Here is a 24,134-nt window from a genome sequence, read left to right on the forward strand (position 1 = left end):
CCCGACAGTAAGGAGGAGCATTATCAACCAAATTAGTCAGCGGATTAGGAGGTCTCTGCTTACTAGTTTGACCCTTCCTTTGCCAATTGTTATTTCTATTATTATTGTTTCGAGGTTGAAAATTCTGCATTTGCGATCTTTCCATTTGAATCAACCTATTCTGCAAAGTGGTTATCTCCTTATTATGATTAATTTCCATAGTTTCAATTTTTTGAAGCAATTTGAGAACAAGCTCACTTTCAGGTTCCTGGACTGCTTTTCCCTTAGGTTCTTTTAGTTTCGTAGCAGCCCTATCGAAACCTGGGATCTCAGACTTTCCAGATGCGGCTTTGTCCTTTTCAAACTCTATAGCTAAGGATTGGCAATCTCTATAATCATTAAGTTTAGCACGCCTTAATTCATAAGATGGTTCAGGACTAAAGGCATCAATGTAAAAATCTTGGAGAGTTTTATCTGTAGGTTTATAGTCTTGAGGTAATTCTCTAACAATACCATTAAACCTTTTATTAAATTCTTCAACATTTTCATCCTCTCTCTTTTTTATTAGGCTAAGAGCTTTTACGAGGTGTCTTCCTTCTCTCTTATCTCCATATTTTTCTTTAAATGCATTAATGATCGACTGTAAGGAGTTAAATGAATTCTGAGGTTTTTCTGCAAACCAATCATAAGCATCGCCTCCTAGAGTTAAGATGAAAAGAGTCATTCTGACATCCTCATGATCAAAATCAGCAGATCTTGCGTACTTAGCCATCCATATGCTAAAATCTCGCAAATGAGAGTTAGCACTAATCGCATTATTTCCTTGAAAATTAGGCAATTTATCGATCCCAATAGAGGAAATATCGTTGGGATATCCAGGAATGTTAGAAAAATCACAAGGGGCATACATATCCATGATGTTGTGCCTAGCTTGACCTTTAAATAGCAAATGAATATCAGAGAGGGCTTCTTGTCCAAGGTCTACAAGAAGTGTACGAGAAGCGAGTTTGTGTAATCGTACCCTGAGGACCTTTTCAGGATCAGGAGTAGGGTTGCACAGACTGCTTGGATGTCTTCTAGTGTACACTCTTGAAGATAATATATGAAGTGGAGTCGCCACCTGAACAAGAAGTAAAACACGAAATAGCTTGAGATGAAAGAACCAAGGACAGAAAAACTCTATCCCCGGCAACGGCGCCAAAAAATGTTGTCGCATAGATTGTCACGACAACGCTCAGACCGGGGGGTTGTCACTCTGATCCCCGATCTCTCCGTTTAAGCCTGTCTCCCGCGGCTAAGGGGGGTGGACCCTATAGGAAAATGAGTGACCAACTGTGAACCAGTTGGGTTGGGAGACACGAAGAAAAGAGCACTAAATTGATTTAGTTAAATTAAGGGACCAGTGCCTTAAGAGATTGATATTTAAACAATTACTTGTTAGATGATATAGAAATATAAACCATGAACAGCAATCATTTGTCATCAAAAAACTTAGAACAGTGCAAGATATCTGTTAAAACCACAAAGTTCTTATAATGACCAAATCTCAATAACGATATCCAGCAATTAAAAATTTCGAAAAGATCAATGCTTTAAACAACCACGCAATTATGAATCATTAACCAGATATCATATGCAGCTAATCTTTAAGATAATCATTCATGTGCAGACTTGTCTAAAATGATAAACATTCATTCCACATCAATAAATTTGAATTTCAGCAGGAAAAATAAAATGACATGTAAATTTCCTGAGAAAAACTATCTTGGCAAAAATTTCCCAAAATATTTCCAAAATATTTTATTTTTTTTAACTCTAACTAAAACAAAACCTAAAAAATAAAGGATAAAATCTAAATCCTAAAATAAAATTTAAACTATAAAATTAAAAGCCGAAACCCCTTTTTTTTATTGATTTTATATTTAATCTAAAAAAAAGAAACTATTTAAAATAAAACTAAAATCTAAAAATGATAAAATTAAAACTATGACTAAACCCTAATCTAAAACATAAATAAATTTAAAGCTTAACTATGCTAATCATATATAGAACGACAACTAAAACAACGAAATTAAAACTAACTGCTAAACAAAGAAACAAATCTAAACTCAAATTTTGAAATCGTAATCTAACCAGAACAACTGAGTTTGAAATCTGGAATGAACGCAAATTTAACCAGCACATAAAAAAAGGCAGTCGTTAACCACGACGAAGATGCATATCCAGAACAAGGAAGTAATACGACTGCGTGGGCGTGCGAGGAAGACGCTGTCAAAAACCTTGAATCGTATATGAGCTGAAAGGAATATTACCTGATGCCCACGCGTAAAAACGCTTAACGCACCTTCAGAAAATCACCTTACGCAAAACTCGTGATAATCTTGGCCCGCGTGAACTGTCTGAGACTTGCAGACGGAGGTGAGTTCGATGGTCTTACGCAGGTTGCCAGCAGATGCAGTGAGACTTCGGCCTAGAAGGATAGACAACAGCGCAGCTGTATTTACGATGAGACTGAAACAAAAATGCTTCCTGATGCCAAACACATGAAATTACTGGCCCGTATAAAAAAAATTGAAACGTTCTCTTGCTTGTGACGGCTGCTGCGAAGTGAATGGAAGACGGCACAAGAATGCAGGGGTGACTGGAGTTGCAGATGTAATGGCGACAAGGAGAAGATGCAATGCAGGGTTTAAAAAAATCGAATGGGGAAATAGATGCAGCAGGGATTAAATAAACTGACAGACCAACTTTTATTTGCGCAGATGGACAAGCGTTGAGGCGCAGAAAACAGCTACGCAAGGAAGGCAGTGTGGAAATTTTCAGATGGGTGAAAAAAGGATAACTGCGTGCAAGGATTTGGTATGGCCTGAAAACGGTATTGCAGAGATGGCAGCAGGATGAGAGTAATAGTGCTTAAAATCCAGATCACAAAATTTTCAATCTTTCCAGCTCCAGAATCCTAAAGAATTTCTCAAAACCCTGTACCTGCAATTAAAAGAAAATAAAACCCTAATGAAAACTGTGTATAAGGAAAAATTTGAAACCACTGATCAGCTGGGTAATTTACAGATTTTGGCTCTTTAACAGCCAGATTTAGCAACAACAGCAGTAGTATTTTCAGAATATCAGAAACTTCAAATTTGTTGTGAAAAGGGGCTAGAAAAATCTCTCATGCAAACCAGAAAAGTAAATTTAAATGATTAACCCAGGGTAAAAACGAGCTGGGCTCTGCAAGGAAAAGCTTGTGGGAGTTGGCTGGTTCAGCCTAGAACTTCCCCAAACGCCCACCTTTTTTTTTTTAGGTAATGGTTTCTTGCACACCTCACTTCAACCATCAGTAAAGAGAGAAAGAATAATACTAGTTTTCAAAAAGCAATGGAGATACCTGCCATTACTCCAGAAACCCTAACACCATTCAAACCCTAGCAAGTGAACAAGATACTTGTGCTCACAATACTCTACAATAAGCTATTATTAATGGCTGAAAAACAAAATATGCAGAAAATAAAATAGCTCACGGCACTTCCAGAGAGTAACACCAGCAAGATTTGAACCCCAAAGTCTTCTTTTATTAACCAGAATCAGATTACAAGAGAGCTTCTTCAGCACAAGACTCACAAATCCAATGATCTCAAATGACCCCTAGCACCCTATTTAAAGGAAAAGATCCCAGCAGCTAGTTCGAGTGATCCATGTCGAAATGATCTCGACTGTCGATGAGGATCAAGACATCTCTTAATCTCATCTGTCGAATTTGTTAATTCACTAAAAATGAAATTTTGCATGTATTTACTCAAAATATTATTATTTTATTATTTTTTAGGGTTTTTGCTTTATTTTAATTTTTTTTTAGTTATTTATTTATTTATTTTTAATTTTTTAATTCATTTTTAAATGGATCCTCGAACTTAGCCTTTGGAAAAATCACCTAGGACCTAAGACTTAGGACTCATGAGGGGATTAAACATTTTCCAACCCTCAAGACACTTTACATCATGACTTTTACAATTTTACATCTTAACGGGAAAAAACCCATTTAACATAGACCCTCATAAACCACCCAGTTCTGCGACACAACTATAATCTAGCAGATTAACACACTAGGATTCTCCTAAGATTCTAGTGACAAAATCCATCCCGGCTTTGGGGTTAGGCTGAAGGAAAACTCTGCCGATCATGGATCGGTGAGACGAAAAACCTTCCGGGACGTAGATTATCACTTAGAAAATTAGGTCCACCTAGGCAATTTACAGACATGACTCATATCTGCTATGATTATTTACAATTTATACATGCAGACTGGGTTTACAACATAAATTGATCAAGTTGTTGATGACTGGAGGATGGCATGGTCATGTCGATCAAGCGCTACCCTTTTTGCAAAGAAAAAGGGGGTGTACTGCTATAGGCAGTTGACCGGTAGTGGTCAACAGCGCCAACTTGACTTCTTGGACCCACATGATGCCTATTACACTCAAACTAGCAGGGGTCATAGGAGGGGATCTGTAGAGCAACTACTAGGTCAAGGGGCAACAATGGAGGGATAGCCCACTATCACCTTAGCTAAGGCTCCCTACTCTTTACGGACTTTCACCAATGGGAGGAGACCCGGTATAAGGGGAATCACTAGAAAGGATTGATCTATGAATGGATAGAGTGATTCTAAGGCTTATTCATAAGAAAGCCTCAAATAAATGGATTACTTGCTTGAGAAGCAAGGTGATGTGCTCCCTAGGAAGGGTTGTGGGGATTCTTGACTTTAGGCTTAAGGAATATGCTTTGACAAGAAGGTTCGTAGAGCCAAGGATCCTAATGAAGGAATGGATTCCAAGTAATCCTTGTGGACTTTGAGTTGTAGATTTGTGGGACCATAAAGAAGCCAAGTGGACCTATACTAGGTCAAGAGTGTGGAGTTGACCACTCAAGGAGGGGCTTGACTTAATTAGGGGCGAGAATAGGATCAAAGGACTAATTTTCTTTTGTAATTTGAATGCAATGATCCAAATGAGGACACTAACCCAACTCAGCCTAGGGAGACAAATGAACCTCGCTAGGGTTTGCGATATCTCAGGATTCCATCATCGAATTGTGCGTAAATTTGGAGGACCCCTTGAGAAGACCCCAGCACAGCTGTGGACCAATTTTCAAGGTGTTTGGATGTATATAAAGAATTCTCTTGATGCCCTAGGTGACCCTCTAGGGTTAGGCCTAGAATTCGGAAAAGAGAAGAAAAGAGGTAAATTCAATTACCAAAGGGATATGAGGATAATTGCCTTATTGCTTGGGCTTAATGGAGTGAAGATACACATGGATCGAGAATTTTCATGAGCTAAGGAGCCCTAATTGATCTTTGTTAGCCTCTCCAAGGGTAACAACAAGGTTAATAGGGGTTTATACTTCAAATTTGCCAAAGAGATGAAGTTTCAAGGCTTAAAACCTATTCGGTGCCTCTAGGAACATTCTGCATTAAATCACTTATTCAAGGTTCCCAGAAGAATTTCGCATTTACTTTAACCCATACAAGAATAATGATAACCATAACATGCAGTAAACTAGTAAAATAACTAGAATAGCATCAAAATTCGACTTACATGAGAGAGAGTATATCCATTCAACAACTTTGCATTAGAAAGAAGCTCCAAAGACAATAGCGAAAATCCAAACATCATAGTGCATCAAGAAAGCTCCAAAAAGTTTACATAGCAAAAAATGCGAAAATCTCTTAAGAGATGCCAATCCAAAGTGATGATGAGAGGTTAGAATGAGCCTCTCTCACATTTATACAATTCTAGAGGGGTTTTGATTTGCCTAATTGGCCTAATTTAGCCCCAAATAATAAAATAATACATAATAATGACATGACTTGGTGACAAGCCCACCAAGATAGCTCAATAATACAAAGAATAGCCTTTGAAGAGGGCACAATAAACAACATAATGAGGCGTTGGACCATTGGGAAGGCCTAATGAAGTCCAAAGTGTGCCATGGTGAAAAAATGGACTCCAAACATAGTGGACAAGGGGTTGGACCCTTGTTTTCCAAGCAAGTCACTTTAGTGCTCCCAAGTGAGCGTGGTGTCACAAGAACATCCTCATGGGTCTCCAAGACGATCGAAGATGCTTGTAAACCATCTGTAAGGGCTAGGATGATGACATAATCCCTCCCTTTGTCTCCTGCAATGAGACACATCCTCATCCGGACCCTCGAACAGTTGCCAAGTGTATGTTGCAAGTGTGGTGCTGGTTGGGCATGGTGAACTAGGTGCATCATCCTCATCCAAAAGGTGGAACATGAACAATCAATGAGCGGTGTTGGGGATCCATGAAATACTCTCTATTATGGTGGAGGCCCATGGCTCTCAACACTCACCCTGCAAGTGCCAATGTGGCCCTCTACAGGGCCAGGACCCCGTATAAGGAGACCAAGGCCTAAATGGAGACCCACCTGTAATCCTGCATAAGATCCAATGTGTCCCCTTGCCCTCCAATACAACAAATCATTAGAATAATCAAGTAAAATAGCTTACAAGTCATGGAATCAATGGGGAACTTCATGGTGGCATGCCCTTCCATAGCGGGCTTTGGCATCTACAAGTGTCTCCAAGCTCAATAAGGGGGTTAATCAAGAACTCTATTAGGTGGTTTCAACCTTTAAAGGGGGTGACATGTCTGTGGTACACACATCAAGTGGCAGGTGGCTAATGATATAGTGATGGAACAAAGTGGGGGTCAGGGGGATGCTCCAAGCAACATGCCATGGTGCAAGGGTAGCTATAATAAGGGAAGCCCAAACCTGGGTATATGAGTGTAGGAGGGGGCAAATCATGGTTCATGAGTTATCCTAGCCTTTGTTTTTTCCACCCTTCTTCATATGCCTTTTGCCTTTGATTGATTTTTCTTCATAACTGCTCAGAGATCCAAGGGATGAGAGCATGATGTGTAGGATGTAGCAGTAGGTACCCCTTTTTTGAGGTGGGGCATTTCATTGCCCATCAGGGGTTGGGACAATCATGGGTTACTTAATGTGGAGAGGGATCATCTAGGGCCCACAGGCACCAAGGTGATGGCCATAAATAAGGGGTAGAGCTCATGTTTGGTTTTTGCCCACGTGCTAAATTTGTATGTCCCGACCATCTTTTGCATTTTGCGGTACGTTTCTAGTTGACAGTGGCCAAATTACGCTTTTTCTTTTCCCTTTTAGCTGCATCAACCTCTGGGGCATTGTTCCAAGCTTGACACCATGTGTGGACAAGGGGAGGGGGATGCTAACCCTATGTGGCCCCAGTGGCCACATGTGTAACCGGATAGGAAAAGTGATGAATGGAGTTAAAATGAGTGGAAGGGAGTGATGTATATGGTGTCAGGAAGCGGGACCATGCAACCAAAATCGGGATTTCCCATGTAGTGTCAGCCCTAAAGCTAATGACCAATAAAGGAGATCCCACAGGACTAGGATACAAGGCTAACAACCAAAGCAGGCATAGGAGACAAGAGTACAAACTTAGGCACTCTTTCCCTTGAATCCCCCCACAATCCATGCCCAAAAGTGTCTATGATAAGTAAACAAAATTACTCAACTAAACCAATGAAAAGTCAAACCTTTGGGGGTCGGGAGGCCCACCTTCAAACATATGATCATAACAGATGGGGGAGGGATCACATGGTTGGCTCAAGTGGCAGAGAAATGGCACATCAAGCTATCTAGTGATTGCAAGGGGCTGTTGGCTGCCGACTGAGGAGCATCTAGGAGAAACTTTTCTCCTATGGGTGTCACCCACAAAGTGGTGGGTAACAATGCCCAAAATAAAATTTATTTTATTTTAATTTTCATAATTCCCCTAGACTGACTTAGGAGGCCTCTTGGCATGCGCGAATACCCCCTGATACTAAACAAAAATCAACATTGGCTCTCTTCCTCCATTGCATAGCCATTAAGTCTCCCACAAGTATTTTCCTCCACCGTGGGTAATAGAACTCTACCATCAATATTTCTAGGTGGTCATTTTTCAAACTCAATTTGCTAAGTTTTAACCTAAAGTGTCTAAGAATATTGGGAAACTAAAATAATAAAAGGAGTTCTAATTGATATATATATATATATATATATATATATATATATATATATCTTCACCTTCGATTTTACAATATCACCTACCCTATGGAATTAACATTAGTGCACATCTTACACCACAATTGATATAAGCACATATCCACCCCTTTGTTTATTTAATAAATGTTAGAAAACTTAAGGTTGCTCCTCTCCAAACAAACTTAGTCTCTGAAAGTGCTTTCCCTACAGTAGAGGTAAAGTTTAACACCACTAAAAAAGCTACAATATAAGAATCATTGGTTATTCTATACATTTTGTATTAAAAGATATTACACCAAACCGATTCCCATAAATTTTTATTTCATTCATCAAAATAAACTGGTAAATCATGAGCATTGCAGAACCATTAATCAGCCACCTATTCCCTCACCCTCTTCTAGAGTATCTAATTTCCACAAATGTTTATATGTTTATGAACTTGTTTTTGTCCCTTCGACCTATCTTGGTATTTGGATGTTAACAAATATCAAACTTTTTCTTGTCCCTTTGACTTATTTTGGTCTTTCGACAAGAATAAAATTTCAATTTCAGTTTTCCTTGTTGATGTGAACCTCAGATACCAAAGATGAGACCACCGAATGACTGACCTGATGTTTCTGAGTGGGTTTGTTGCTAAAATTCATGATAATGAACGGTCTTGGCAGTGCTCAATCTGTAAGTGCTCCAACAGCCATGGTCTCTTTCTTTGCAATGCTTTGCTTGTAATCATTCTAGGTTCACTAAAATAGCATTTTCTTTCTTACCTATATTTTGTGTAATAGAATAATAATGAGAAATATATTGTCTCAAAAAAAGGCTCAATTATATATTTCCACCTTTATTTATATGCAGATTGACAAACTCAGTCCATTTTGCATAAACATATCCTTTTGCAAGTTCATCGTTTTGATTAATTTCATTCTGGGTCAATTCATATATTTTCCTTCTTAAAAAAAGGAAAAGGCAGTAGTAATGACTTTCTGCAACAATAACTGAAACTTACGCTCGCATTCTTGAAGGACTCGTTCCTCCAGTACCACCAATAACAGAAATACTTTTTATCTTTACATCAGACGTGAATCTGCAATGCACCATACCAAACTACTTAGAGAATACATTAGTTTTAGAGACTTATCAGAAAGATAAACCAAAAAGTTTTTATATCACAGTTTGGATACCTCAAAAATATTGAGAAGCCATAACTTGAACTGCAAATAGAACTTTACAAAAGACCTTGATTCATTTAAATATATATAAATGGACTAAATGTCGTACAGCAGCTAAGCTTCTTTAGAAAAATGACAAGGGCACCTGTAAATCTGAAAATATGTTTTATGCAAAGAACAACAATGATACACCTTAAAACTAAAGCATGTACTAAAGGTCACATTGGCTAGCTCTGTTCATTAAGCTCCCACATATACAAAATTAATCCGACTTATATATACCTTCAAAATGACTCTGAAAGCAGTAAAATAGAAAACTTTTTTTAACACCATAATTCCAAGGCAAGCATTAAAAGTGTGTTATCACTTGTAAATTCTTACCTGCATAACTGGGAAGATGTTGAAAATAAAATATTTATTTGCTGAAATTTCTAAGTCTAACACGTTAGAAATCCCTACTGCATTATCTGGTTTATTTCTCCTACTTCTTTATTTCATTAACAACTTATTTATAAACATAAACACTGAAATAAACACAAATGTAACCTTAACTCATATACAGATCACCAAACTAAAATAATTGAGACAAACACACAAGGGACACTGTTATTTTTGGACAATTGTCCCGGGAGAAAACCCAATGCGGGAAAACCAGTGCAGCAGATATGAGAGTTTTATTATTATGCAGTTTCTGAATACAACTAGGGTGCCAGAAATGGCTCACCCAACAGAGAATGCCCTCGGCAGTAGTACCTCTACTCGGAAACAGATATTCCGGCTGATCAATCACCGGATGAACGATCCCACAGCAACAATTGCAGCTTCCACTGCTCTACGTCACTCTGCAGGGACTGCGTCACCCTTCTCAGCTCACCAGCACTCAGTCTGCCCCACGAAAATTCTTCTGGCGCTGCCTCTTGGCCCTACGTCAACTCTGCTAGCCTCTGCGCAGCTACTGAAGCCTCTGCGTCAGCTCTCAGACCCTCTGCGTCACCCACGCTGGCCTCTTCAGCCTCTGCGTAGCTCCCAGCTGCCTCTGCGTAGCACCCAACTGCCTCTGCGTCAGCCTCTCCAGGCTCTGCACTGTCTCTCTGGCACTATCTCTGCCTCTCTGCTATGTATTCTCGGCCTCGTGCTGAACTGCCCCTCGCTGCAACAAATCACTAGCTCGATTCTCTCAACAAACCCCGCTCCAAAAAATCGAACTGACTGATCAATTTGGTGTGTCTCCAACTGACCCTCAAGCATCCTCTTATACTTTTCATGTTGAGTCTTCAACGGTCGAAAATTAAGCCTCTAATCAACGGCTAAGATTAGATTTGGCTTGATCCATGTCACTTAGAACATTCTCACTCAGTTTTATATTAATACCCATAAATATTTTAATTTTCCTAACTTTAGACTTAGGAACCCCATTAAAAATAATTATTATTTTAATATCTCTCCAACCGGGTGGAATTTCCCCAAACCATTTATGGGTCTTGGAGATTTTATGTGCCTTAATCTCTCCACCAATTTTCATGGCTAGAGCACATCCGATGCTACCACAAATCATCACTCCCTCTTAGCGAGGAATGTGCTCTAGTAATGCTCCACCACTGAACATCACAATGATCCTTCTGCACCGGTACCTATGCTGATGCTTGGCCTGCTACCCAGCATCCACTGCACTGCTGCTCCCTGTAATGCTGCCCATGACACTGCCATTGTCACTGCCACATCTGTACTGCAGCTCCCTCTCAACATGTTGCCCATGCTGCCCATACCATTGCCACTACTAACTGTTGCATTGCAACTTAGTTACCGAGAAGAAAGTAACTGATCTAGCCAAATTTTGACATCCTTGTCAGTTCGGAAGCCTCCTGATGTTGAAGCTACCTTTGTCGCTATCCTGTGCTCCCTCTGCTGCCTCTACGTTGCTGCAAACACCTTTGTGCCTCTCGCACTACTGCAACCCCCACTGCGCTGCTATAGATCTTTGCACTCTAGCACTGCCTTGTCGCTCCATTGCAACTTGCTCCACCCGACCTCTGTCATCTTGCTACCGTCGTTAAGGGATCCTGTAGCCGAATATGATCCAAAAGTTTAGGTACCTCAAGGATCCTGCCCCTTCTTTTGTAGTCCTCTCGACTACAGCTCTATGTCTCCCCACCTCTTCTCCAGAGGTGCATGAGCACTCATGACATAGTTGTCATCAGTCTCGACTTCTTTCTCCGCCTTAGCGGAAGCTGCCTTGGAGTCGGAATCCTCTCCCTTGTTCTCCTTCTTGGGACACTGAGATGCATAATGACCCAACTTCACCTTGGAGATGTCCTTCTTCTTCCTCTTCCCTTGTTGTCCCGCAGATGCCATAGCCGCATCGTCATCCTCCTCTTTCTGATTCGACTCCCCTTCCCACTACTCCCCGCCTTGGTCAACTGTCTAATCTCTTCCTGGCGAAGAGCTGCCCACATCTCTTCCCATCCTGGAAGATTAGCTCTGCCCAAAATGCCTTGAACAAATGTCTCCCACTCCTCGAAGACTGCATTCAGGGCGGTCCTCACCATTAACTCCTGATCCAGCGTGGCCCCTATGGAACTAAGTTGGTCACGAATCTCTTAGGAGGAATAGATCTATTTGCTCCCCCTTCTGCATCTGATACGACCACAATTGATTCTCCAATAGCATCTTCCGCTGCATGGAAGTGCCCTGATACAATGTCGTCAAAGTATCCCACATCTCCTTTATTGTGTTCTTTTCAGCAATATGTGGTATGACATGATCCTTGACCCCGTCAAGGATTATGCACTTTTCCTTCGCCATTGCATCCTCATACTTCTCATTATCAGTTGGATCAACTGGGATAGCCATGATTCTCAAGGTGAAGCCCTTGACGTGATGTTTATCAAAGACTGTCAGGATCCTGGCCTTCCAGATGACAAAGTTGGAAGCCACATCCAACCTGTCCTGGTCCCTTAGTCCGTTCACTGCCATATCCGCTCTTCTTCTAGACTCCCTCTGAGTTTCGACTTCCCTGCTGGAAATCTCCCTCTAAGTCCTGATTTCCCTACTGGAAATCCTCCCGCCAAATGTCGAACTGCTCCTCTCTAATCCTCCTTGCAACTGCAACTCGGATCTGGATTTCTTGGCTAGAAATCCGTCAAGGTAGCGACTCCCTCTACCTTGGTTCTGTCCCCTTACTGTTTTGCACTAACAGAAACAACACCCCACCAGCTTCTCAATCACAATCTGCCCACAGCTCCCCAAGCCCCAGCAACTGAAGAAACTGAGCCTTTCAAGCTCTGTGCAATCCCAACAATGGCAGAATCTTCTCCTCCTGGCCACAACGTCAATCCTTCTTGGCTGAGAAAGATGACCGGGCATTACGTAGGTCTGATCTACCCCTCTCTGCCTCTACGCTCGAAATGATGACACAGGCCCTCTGTGTCACTTCTTCTCTGTTGCTTCTACTCTGGAACAATGCTCTCTCTCGAGACAGTTGTTACTGCTGCAAATTCTCTAGATTACTGCTAGTGCCTTCAGTTCCCCTGTGATCTGCAATGCTTTGATACCATTTGAAATTTCTAAGTCTCACACGCGTTGTTACTGCTGCAAATTCTCTAGATTACTGCTAGTGCCTTCAGTTCCCCTGTGATCTGCAATGCTTTGATACCATTTGAAATTTCTAAGTCTCACACGTTAGAAATCCCTACTGCATTATCTGGTTTATTTCTCCTACTTGTTTATTCCATTAACAAGTTATTTATAAACATAAATACTGAAATAAACACAAATGCAGCCTTAACTCATATACAGATCAGCAACTGAAATACTGAGACAAACACACAAGGCACACCATTATTTTTGGACAATCGTCCTTGGGAAAACCCAATGCAGGAAAATCGGTGCAGCAGATATGAGATTTTTATTATTATGCAGTTTCTGAATACAATTAGGGTGCAAGAAATGGCTCACCCAATAGAGAATGCCCTCAGCAGTAGTACCTCTCCTCAGAGACAGATATTTCGGTTGATCAATAACCGGATGGACGATCCCACAACAACAATTGCAGCCTCCATTTCTCTGCGTCACTCTGTTGGGATTGTGTCACCCTTCCTAGATCACCAGCACTCAGTCTACCCCACGAAAATTCTTCTGGCACTGCCTCTTGGCCCTGTGTCAACTCTACTAGCCTCTGCGCAGCTACTGAAGCCTCTGCGTCATCTCTCAGACCCTCTGTGTCACCCACGCTAGCCTCTTCTGCCTCTGCGTAGCACCCAACTGCCTCTGTGTCAGCCTCTCCAGGCTCTACGCTCTCTATGGCACTATCTCTACCTCTCTGCTATGTATTCTCGGCCTCGTGTCGAACTGCCCCTCCCTCCAACAGATCACTAGGTCAATTCTCTCAGCAAACCCCACTCTAGAAAATTGAACTGACTGATCAATTTGGTGTGTCTCCAACTGACCCTCAAGCCTCCTCTTATGCTTTTCCTGTTGAGTCTTCAACGGCCAAGATTAAGCCTCTAATCAACGGCTAAAATTAGATTTGGTTTGATCCATGTCATTTAGAACATTCTCACCCTGTTTTATATTGATACCCATTAATATTTTAATTTTCGTAAGTTTAGACTTAGGAACCCCATTAAAAATATTGATTATTTTAATATTTCTCCAACCGGGTGGAATTTCCCCAAACCATTTCTGGGTCTTGGGGATCTTATGTGCCTTAGCCTCTCCACCAATTTTCATGGCTAAAGCACATCCAATGCTACCACAAATCATCATTATTTTCTCAATAAAATATAAATGAGATAATGTCTTTACAATGAGGGAGACCAGGTTTAAATCAATTTTGCAAAGGTACCACTCATGGTCGTTAGAGAGCAAGTACCCCAAGTAGAGGTGCTCCTGGGAGCTTAGGAGCTAGTACAAAATGCTCCAAAACAGGCAGAAACTTTGGTAGGAGCGTTGGAGCTTTCCAAGAGCTTCTATCTGCAAAAATCGTGGTTTCTGAAGTGGGTTTCAAGTGGGAGCTTGGATTGGGAGCCTGTGGGAGCTCTGATCCATCAAGGAGCATCTATACGCTCCTCGATGGATCGTACCTCCCACACGCTCCTAATCCACGTGTACTCGAAAAGCCCAGGAAAAATGAGTGCAATTTCTTGGCAGCAATTCTGACTCGGATTTGGCGGCAAACCTGACTCAGATTTTCTACATAATTTTGTCCCTCATAAGCTCTAAATTCATCAGCTCTTCCTGTTTCGGTTCGTCATCTTGGGATTAAGACATTGTGTTCACTGGTTAGGAGTAATCACTTGTGTTTTGGCGATACTATTAGTGAGGACTCGGAGTTAGCAGCTGTGTTCAAGTGTTGTTCAGGTATTCATGACAGCGTTGGCTTTGTTAATTACTTTCTCGCATCATATGGTATGGAACACAGTTTAGTTGAATTATTCCGTTAAATTATAGGAAGTTAACTTCTCACCTTCTTCTGGTTATTTTTCGCCTGCCATGCTATCCCATCCATCTCCCATCTTCTTCCCAATACATACAAAAGTTTCCTATCTTTTCTTTTATTTTTTTCTCTTCTTTTCGTAAGCATATTGTCCTTCTCTTGCTTTACTGTATAAGAAATTGAGGAAAAAATTTCTGAAGCCGCACTATCATTAGCTTCACTCATCCAACTTGGTTTTCGCAGGACAAGCCAAGACGTATGAAAATGCAAACAAGATGCCAACGTCAAAACTGGCATTTCCTTCTTTGAAGAACTACCATCTGAATTTGGTTTAGGTTAGCTTCTCCATCCTCATTAGCAATGTTGCTCTTGGCATACTCTCAAGTTGAAGGAAAGATGCATGTCCCTCCTTAATTCCTTTCTAACATTGGAAGATCGTTTGTCCCTCCTTAATTCCCTGTCCTAACTCAGCTTATTCAAGAAGCTCCCTATCGTCATGTTTTACAGTTTTACAGGTTGAACAATGTGGGCTATGTGATTGATGTAGTGATTTGGATAACTGTTCAGTAAAAAATTGAATTTATTGTATTTTCGTTAGGTAGAAGGTTTGTGTTACTTATGCACAGTAATAGTACAGAAAGTCCTTCCAACAGGCTGCTATCTGAGGAGAGTGACCTGTAGATACCAAAAAAAAAATAGGATTTGTCTCATGGTGGTTTACCAAAGTACTGGAAATAGTTTTAGACTTCGATTTTAATTTTTTGTAGGTTCACAGGAGATGAATATATGATTCCACGCTACCAAAGATTGCTCCTGTGTCGAGTCAAAAGTAATCACAAAGATAAATAAATTATAGAGAAAGGCAACATGGTTTCAATAGTTCATTCATAACATTTTGATTTACTACATCCTGTAATAGGAAATATAACTCACTGTTATCATCTTCTTTCCATCATTATCTTCTGTCTGTACTCCTTAAAAAATTTCAACATGCACTTTTTCAACTATCTAACCTGATTAGGTTGCTATTATGTAGAGGGACAATATGCTTTGTCTAGCATTTCGAAATACTAAATAGAAAAGAACATCAGACAACCTAAGCCTAAACATGGAACACTTAGGGTAAGTTCTTTAATTGCATATAAAGTTAGCATGTATAAGTTTCATATTTTTATTTTATAACCCATAATAATTTCTTTCAATTTTACTATGTGAGATCAATACAAAAAATTTAAAAAATATATCTACGAACTTTTTCTATATCCTTTTCAGGGTTTCTTTATGTCATCCATAAAAAAAAATCATATTTAAGAACTTTTTGAATTTTCTATATCCTTTACAATTTTCTTATGATATAAATTATTTGGTAGGATCCATATGATCCTGATTTCATATAATATGATTCATTTATTATATTAAAATATTTCATTTCTGTTGAAGGAAATGTAACTACGTTCGGTCTTCATAAATGTACTTTTGATATTTGTATTTATTCAAGAAAAGATATATTATTTTTATAATATGTGTCCATGAGTTTCTTGCTCATTGAAATAGGTCTAGCACTATTTAAAGTGCTATAGGTGAGTCAAACAGTCAAAAGAATAAGTTGAAGAGCTTAAGGGCATGTTATACCTTGTATGTATATATATTATGGTCAAGAGAATACCTCCAAGCAAAGTCACGAGCATCATCCAAGCAACAACATCCCTAAAAGAAGAAATCTGAAGCATAAAAGCAGTCCTCAAGTCGGCCTACAATCAGTTCACAAGTCGACCTAAATACAGTTGACAAGTCGGCCTAAATGGAGGACCAGACCTCTATATATAGAGGTTGTCCACTCCTCTATAGCATAGTTACTCAAGCTCTAAAATTAGCGAAGACAAAAGCAAAGATAAGGAAGTCTATAGGAATCTTCAAGGGCAATGAGGAAGAAGTTTATAGAACCTAAGTTAGGGAGATCATTTCTGGGACAGCTACAGCCACACGTGCAAAGTTAAAGAAGGTTGTTTGCGATTATGACAGCAGTCACTAATAGCTCACCATATCTCATTGCTTAAGGCTCAATCCAAGCCTACAAGACCACTCTCTCAAGCAAAGAATCAAGGAGGAAAAACGAAAGTAAGAGGGATGTTCTAAGGTGTTCGAATTTCTAAGTTTAACTCGTTAGAAATTCTTCCTATGCTATCTGATTTATTTCTTCCTACTTGTTCAATTACTTAACAAGTTATTTACCATGAAAATACTAAAAATAAATACAAGCACAGTATCAACACATACAGATCAGCAACTAAAAGTAAACAAGCACACAAGTGACACCGTTGTTTTTGGACTAATGTCCCTGAAAAAACCCAATGCGGGAAAACCGGTGCAACTATTCAGAGGGTTTTATTATTATGCAGTTTTCAAAATAGAACTAGGGTGCCAGAAATGGCTCCCCCAACAAAGAATGCCCTCGGCAGTAGTACCTCTTACTCGAAGACAGATATTCGAGCTAATAAATCACCGAATAAATGATCCCACAGCAACAATTGCAGCTTTTGGCTGCTCTGCGTCACTCTAATAGGGACTGCATCACCCTATTCGGCTCACCAGCTCCCAGTCTGTCCCACGAAATCGTCCTAGTGCTGCCTCTAGGCCCTACGTCAGCTATGCCAGCCTCTGCGTCAGCTTCTACAGCCTTTGCTTCTCACGAGTTGGCCTCTCTGGCTCTGCACAGCTCCTAGTTGCGTCTAGGTAGCCTCGAGCTACCTCTGCGTCAACCTCACTAGGCTCTACGCTGCCTCTCTGCTATGTATTCACTGCCCTTCAACTGCAACTCAAATCACATGTTCGATTTTCTCAGCAAACCTCGCCCTAGAAAAATCGAACTAACTGATAAATTTGGTGTGTTCTCCAACTGACCCTCAAGCCTCCCCTTATACTTTTCTCGTTGGTCCATCAACGGCCGAGATTAAATCTCTAATCAACGACTAAGATTATATTTGGCTTGATCCATGACTTTTGGAACATTCTAACCCAGTTTTATATTAATACCCATTAATATTTTATTTTTCCTAAGTTTAGAGTTAGGAACTCCATTAAAAATATTAATTATTTTAATACCTCCCAAACTGGTTAGAATCTTCCCAAACCATTTCTGGGTATTGGAGATCTCATGTGCTTTGGCCTCTCCTCCAATTTTCATGGCTAGAGCACATCCAATGCTACACCAAATCAACACTCCCTCTTAGCAAGGACTGTGCTCTAGTAATACTCCACACTGAGTATTACCCTGATTATCCAGCACCGGTCTCTGTGCTGATTTTAGGCCTCCCTGCCCAACATCCTCTGCACTGCGGCATCTTGAATTGTTGCCCATGGCCCTACCACTGCCACAGTTGCATCTGTACGGCAACTCCCTCTACATCTATGTTGTTGTTGGTCCATACTCCCAGCACTGCATCCCCCTCTCATCATGTTGCATCGTGCTGCCCATAGCACTGTCACTACTAACTGTTGCACTGCAACTCAGTTACCAAGAAGTAAGTAACTGATCCACCGAACACTGACATCCCTGTCAAGCTAGGGACACTCCCGATGCTGAAGCTCCCTCTGTCGCTAACAAGTGCTCCCTCTACTGACCTCTTCGCCGCTGCAACAACTCCATGCATCTCACATCGTTGCACACCTCTTTGTGCCATCTTGCATTATTGCGACATTCTCGTGCCTCCCACATTGTTGCAGCCTGCTAGCCTCGCACCATCCCGGGACTCCTGCACTGTAGCACTTTCTGTCACTCCATCTGCATCAGTCTCTACCAACATCTGTCAATCCTGCTACTCCTCTTTGGGGCTCCCGTAGCAAGGTATAATCCAAGAGGTTGGGTACCTCAAGGATTTTGTCCGTCATTGCATGTAGTCTATCTGACTACAGCTCGATGTCTCCCCACTTCTTCTCAAGTGGCACATGAGCACTCATGGCACAGTCATCATCTGTCTCCACTTCTTTCTCCGCGCTTGCTGGCAATGCCTTAGTCTCAGAAGCCTCTCCCTTGCTCTTCTTCCTTGGACACTGGTTCGGATAGTGACTCAGTTCCCCACAGTGGAAGCACTTCACCTTGAAGAGGTCCTTCTTCCGTTTCTCCTACTTTCCCGCAGATGCTAGAGAAGCATCTTCCTCTTCCTCTTTATTGATTCTGATCCCCTTATCGTTATTCCATCCCTTGGTTAGCCATCTAATCTCTTCTTGACGAAGAGTCACCCACAGTTCCTCCCAATCTAGAAGGTTTGACCTGCTGAGTAAGCTCTGGACAAATACCTCCCTGTCCTCTGAGACTGCGTTCAATGTGGGCCTCACCAACATCTCCTTATCCGGCGTGGCCCCTATGGAAGTCAGTTGGTCCTGGATCTCTGTCAATCACTCAACGAAGATATCTATCTGCTCTCCCCTCTGCATTTGGTATGACCACAGCTGATTTTCTAGAAGCATCTTCCTCAGCACGAAAGTATGTTGATACAACTTATTCAGGGCATCCCACATCTCATTTGTCGTACCCTTCTCGGCAAAATGTGGTACCACATGATCCTTAACTCCATCAAGAATGATGCACTTAGCCCTGGAGATTGCCTCCTCGTACTTCTCATTTTCAGCCGAGTCAACTGGGATCGCTATTGTTTTCAAGGCGAAGTGTTTGATGAGATACCTGTCTAGAATGGACAAGATCCTGGCCTTCGAGACTACGAAGTTAGAAGCTCCGTCCAGTCTATCTTGATCTCTTAGCCCATTCACTGCCATTTCTTTACTCCTCTTTTAACTCTTTCGAGTCTCTCAAATTCCCTCCTAGAAGTCCTCTTATCGACTCCTGCTGAGTCTCTCAACTTCTCGTCTGGAAGTTCTCGGTTTGACTCCCTCTAAGCCTCGATTTCCCTTCTAGAAATCCCTCTGCCAATGTCGAGATGCCCCACTCCGATCGTTTGTGCAGTTGCACCATTGATCTAGATTTCTTGGCTAGAAATCCTTGGCAACAACTCCCTCCTCCTTGGTCTTGCCCTGTTAGGTACTGTTCTGACCACAGTACCCACCAGCATCACTCCGCAACTTACCCACAGCCTCCTATGCCCCAACAATCTGAAAGTTAGAGCCTCTAGGGTCTCTGCAATCCCAGCACCGGCAAAATCTGCACCTCCTGGCCACAGCATCGATCCTTCCTGACTGAGAAAGATGATCGGGCACTGCGTAGGTCAGATCGTCTCCTCTCTGCCTTAGTGTTGATCCTCTTCCTAGCTCGAACTGATGACGTAGGCTCTCTGCGTCACCCCTTCCTTGCTGCTTTCTGCTAGGAACAACTTCTGTCACTCGAGACAGTTGTTTCTGTTGCTACTCTACTCGGTTGATGCCTTCAGTTATCCTGTGATCTACAACCACACTCTGATACCATGTTGGAATTTCTAAGTTTAACCCGTTAGAAATTCTTCCTGTGTTATCTGATTTATTTATTCCTACTTGTTCAATTACTTAACAAGTTATTTACCATGTAAATACTGAAAATAAATACAAGCACAGTATCAACACATACAGATCAGCAACTGAAAGTAAACAATCACACAAGTGACACCGTTGTTTTTGGACTAATGTTCCCAGAAAAACCCAATGCGGGAAAACCAGTGCATCTATTCAGAGGATTTTATTATTATGCAGTTTTCAGAATACAACCAGATTGCCAGAAATGGCTCACCCAATAGAGAATGCCCTCAGCAGTAGTAACTCTCACTCAGAGACAGATACTCTGGTTGATAAATCACCGGATGAACGATCCCATAGCAACAATTGCAGCTTCTAGCTGCTCTACGTCACTCTAATAGGGATTGTGTCACCCGATCCAGTTCACCAGCTCCCAGTCTGTCCCACGAAATACTCCCAGCTCTGCCTCTAGGCCCTGCGTCAACTCTGCTAGCCTCTACGTTAGCTTTTGGAGCCTTTGCGTCAGCCCCTGGACCCTCTGCATCTCACACTCTGGCCTCTCTAGCTCTACGCAGCTCCTAGCTGCCTCTACATAGCCTCCAGCAGCCTCTCTGTCAACCTCACTAGGCTTTGCGCTGCCTCCCTGGTACCAACTTTGCCTCTCTGTTATGTATTCACTGCCTCTCAGCTGCAACTCAGATCAATTGTTTGATTTTCTCAGCAAACCTCGCTCCAGAAAAATCGAATTGACTGATCAATTTGGTGTGTTCTCCAACTGACCCTCAAGCCTGCTCTTATACTTTTCTCGTTGGTCGATCAACGATCAAGATTAAATCTCTAACCAACTGCTAAGATTAGATTTGGCTTGATCCGTGACTTTTGGAACATTCTAATCCAATTTTATATTAATACCTGTTGTCGCACGGATTGTCACGATAACGCTCAGACCGGGGGCTGTCACCCTGATCCCCGATCTCTCCGTTTAAGCCTGTCTCCCGCGGCTAAGGGGGGTAGACCCTATGGAATAATGGATGACCAACCATGGTCCAGTTGGGTTGGGAGACACGAGGGGAAACAAGCACTTAATTGATTTAGAAGTTAATGGACCAGTGCCTTGTGGAGTTAATGATTAAATGATTAAATGTTGCAGAAATATGAACCATGTAAAACAAACATTTGTCATCAAATAACCCGAGCGATGTAAGATTTTCAACAAATGCACAACGCCTTAACGATGATCCAGCAATTAAACTTAAAGAAAATTAAATGCTTTAAATGATCATAAAATTTAAATGTTGATCAGTTACCACTTTCACATAGCTAACTTCAAGATAAACATTAAGTGCGTTTAACCATAGAGACACCAAAACTGAAATTTTCAATTTTTTTTTTTTTTTTTGAAGAAATAAAACAAACTAAAATCTTAATAAAACTTAAAACTATTCTAAATTAAACTAAACTAAATAAAACTTAAAATTATTAAAATCTATTCCTAAAATCAATAAATCTAAACAAAATATGATTTTTTTTTTTAAACAAAAGTTAAAGTTAAAATCTAAATTAAAACTAAAACAAAACTCTAAAATCTATATCTGAAGCTGAGGCTTTAAATCTAGGAATTAAACAAAATATAAAACCGAAACCCTAACTGAAGACTAAAGAATTTTTTTTATGAATTTTATATTTTTATATTTTTTATTTTTATGATTTTTTTAAACTTTAAACTCAAAACAAAACTAGAAAAGATGAAAAAATAAAATCTAATATAATCTAATCTAAAATTAAAAATCAAATCTAAATTAAAATCTAAAACCTAAACTTTAATGAAAGAATTTTTTTGTGTCTTTTATAATTTTTTATTTATTTTTATTTTTTTATGATTTATTATTTTTATTTTTTTTTTAAATAAAATTCTAAGATTAAAACAAAACTAAATTCTAATTAAACTAAATGAAACTTTTGTAAAAATCTAGACTAAATAAATACAATAAAAATAAATGAAATCAAAAAAGCTACGTTAGAGTTAAAAGAATGAACGCCTTATTTATAACTAACATGAAAATTAAATCTAAATCTTAAAAGAACTTAAAGGAAATCAATCCTAAACCTAAAAATTTAATAAGCTTAAAACTTTAAAACTAAAATTTAAAATCAAACTAGAGCCCAAAATTAAATCTAAAGTTAACACTTTAAAAAAAAAATGAAACTAATTTTTTTTATTTGTTTTTATTTTTTATTTTTTTATATTATGATTCTGAATTTAAAACTAAAATAAAATCTAAAAAAAAAACGTGAACTGAACCTGAATCTAATTTAATTACGTGAACTAAACTAAAGAAATGAAATGAATTAACGTATCTCTAAGAGTGAAGCTAAAATTTTAAATTTTTTTTTTAAATGAAACGCAACAACAAAATATACGCACAGCCTGAACCAAAACCCGTAGCGTATGTAGAAAGAATTTCGAATGCTTTGTTTGTGCTTGCAGGTGCAGGTTCTCGACGAGCTGAGCGTGGAAATGACGCAGGAATGGCAGCGTTTTGAGTTCTGTCTGCTGCATAAACACAAAAATGATAACCACGTTTGTCTTGCTGTTTGCGGGTTTCTATGACAGCGTGAAGCAGATAGCGTAAAGGTTTTCAGGAGTTCGTGGGTGAGGGAAATGTAGTGTGGAGAAATTGCTGAGGAGCAAATTTTCGTGCAGGTGAGGGAAGAGGGACCTGGCTGAGAGAAGAAACAAAAAACGCAGGTTTTCCGCAGAGAAAGATAGCAAATCCGTATTGCAGATTTGGACAGAGAATGGGCGTGGGATCGATTGCAAGAAATGGACGCAGTAGGAAGGTTGAGCTGCGTGGGAGAAAACTGAGGAAAAGGTAGCACGATGGCAGAGCTTCGTGTAGGTTGAAGGAAGATATAGCGGATGGCAGATAAAAATTTGCTGGATGCCGGCAGCTAAATAAGAGCAGATGAATGATCTGACAGTGAAAACTACGTGGAGAGGCAGAGTGAACGATTTATTTCTTGCAGCTATGGCGGCTAAGGAAATCGATGCAAGGTTATGGTGGCAGCGTAATAATTTTGCAGACTTTGGCAGCGTACAGGAGTTGGAATTTGATGGGGAGCACATAAAAATAAACTTCCTGCAAATAATGAAACCCCAGATCTGAAAACAACTGATATCTGAAACCCTTGGACAGCAAAACGGCGCAGATAAACCTTGGAAATCTTCAGAAACCCTGCAACCTGGAATGAAAAATCACCCAAAAATGATATGTGCATAAAACAAAAACTGAAAACCCTAAACCCAGCAAAAATTTACAGTATTTACAAACTGAAAGCTCTTAAGAAGCCAGATTTATCAATAATCACAGTAATATTATCAGAATTTAATTTTAATGTAAAACGCTTCAGAAAACCCTGCATGCATTCATAAAAAATATTTCGAATGATAAGCCCGGGATTAAGAACTGGCTGGGCTCTTTCAGAAAACACAACCCGGGAGTTGGCTGGTTCAGCCGAGAACTTCCCCTAACGCCCGGTAATCTGAAAAAAGGATTCCCTGCACAGCTTAAAATCAACCATTAACATAGAAGGAGAAAACAATAGTGAAACCCCGATCAAATGGAGATACCTGCCACTATATTTCAGAATCTAAACTATCATTCAAACCCCAAAGATCAGACAAGATACCTGTGCCTAGATCAATCTTCATTAAGCTATCATCAATGGCTGAAAATAAAATTATGCAGAAAAAAATAAAACAATCTTACAGCATTTTCAGAAGAGTAACACCAGCAAGATTTTTAACCCCAAAGTCTTCTTTATTGCACAAAAATGACTACAAGAGAGCTTTCTTTAGCACCAGACTCTCAGATCGAATCTGATCTCAAATGACCCCTAGCACCCTATTTAAAGGAAAAATTCCCAACGGCTAGTTCGAGTGATCCACGTCAAAATGATCTCGACCGTCGATGAGGATCAAGACATCTCTTAATCTCATCCGTCGAATTTTTTAATGCATTAAAAAT

At 40.2% G+C, this 24,134-nt stretch overlaps 1 protein-coding gene across 6 annotated transcripts in view; it reads right to left on the bottom strand.

The window, feature by feature from the left end:
• LOC149156945 (uncharacterized) overlaps positions 1–24,134 on the bottom strand; it is a 413,330-nt gene that overhangs the window by 167,817 nt on the left and 221,379 nt on the right. For all 6 annotated transcript variants that reach the window (XM_089438885.1, XM_089438886.1, XM_089438882.1 and 3 more), the window contains one exon: positions 9,071–9,148. In XM_089438885.1, the coding sequence (XP_089295011.1) occupies positions 9,071–9,148 (78 nt within the window). The remainder of the gene's footprint in view (positions 1–9,070; positions 9,149–24,134) is intronic.

Source organism: Pinus tabuliformis, chromosome 9 (assembly GCF_031772625.1).
Source record: "Pinus tabuliformis cultivar Carrire ecotype Pingquan chromosome 9, CPIR1, whole genome shotgun sequence".
In the NCBI taxonomy this organism is placed as follows: domain Eukaryota; kingdom Viridiplantae; phylum Streptophyta; class Pinopsida; order Pinales; family Pinaceae; genus Pinus; species Pinus tabuliformis.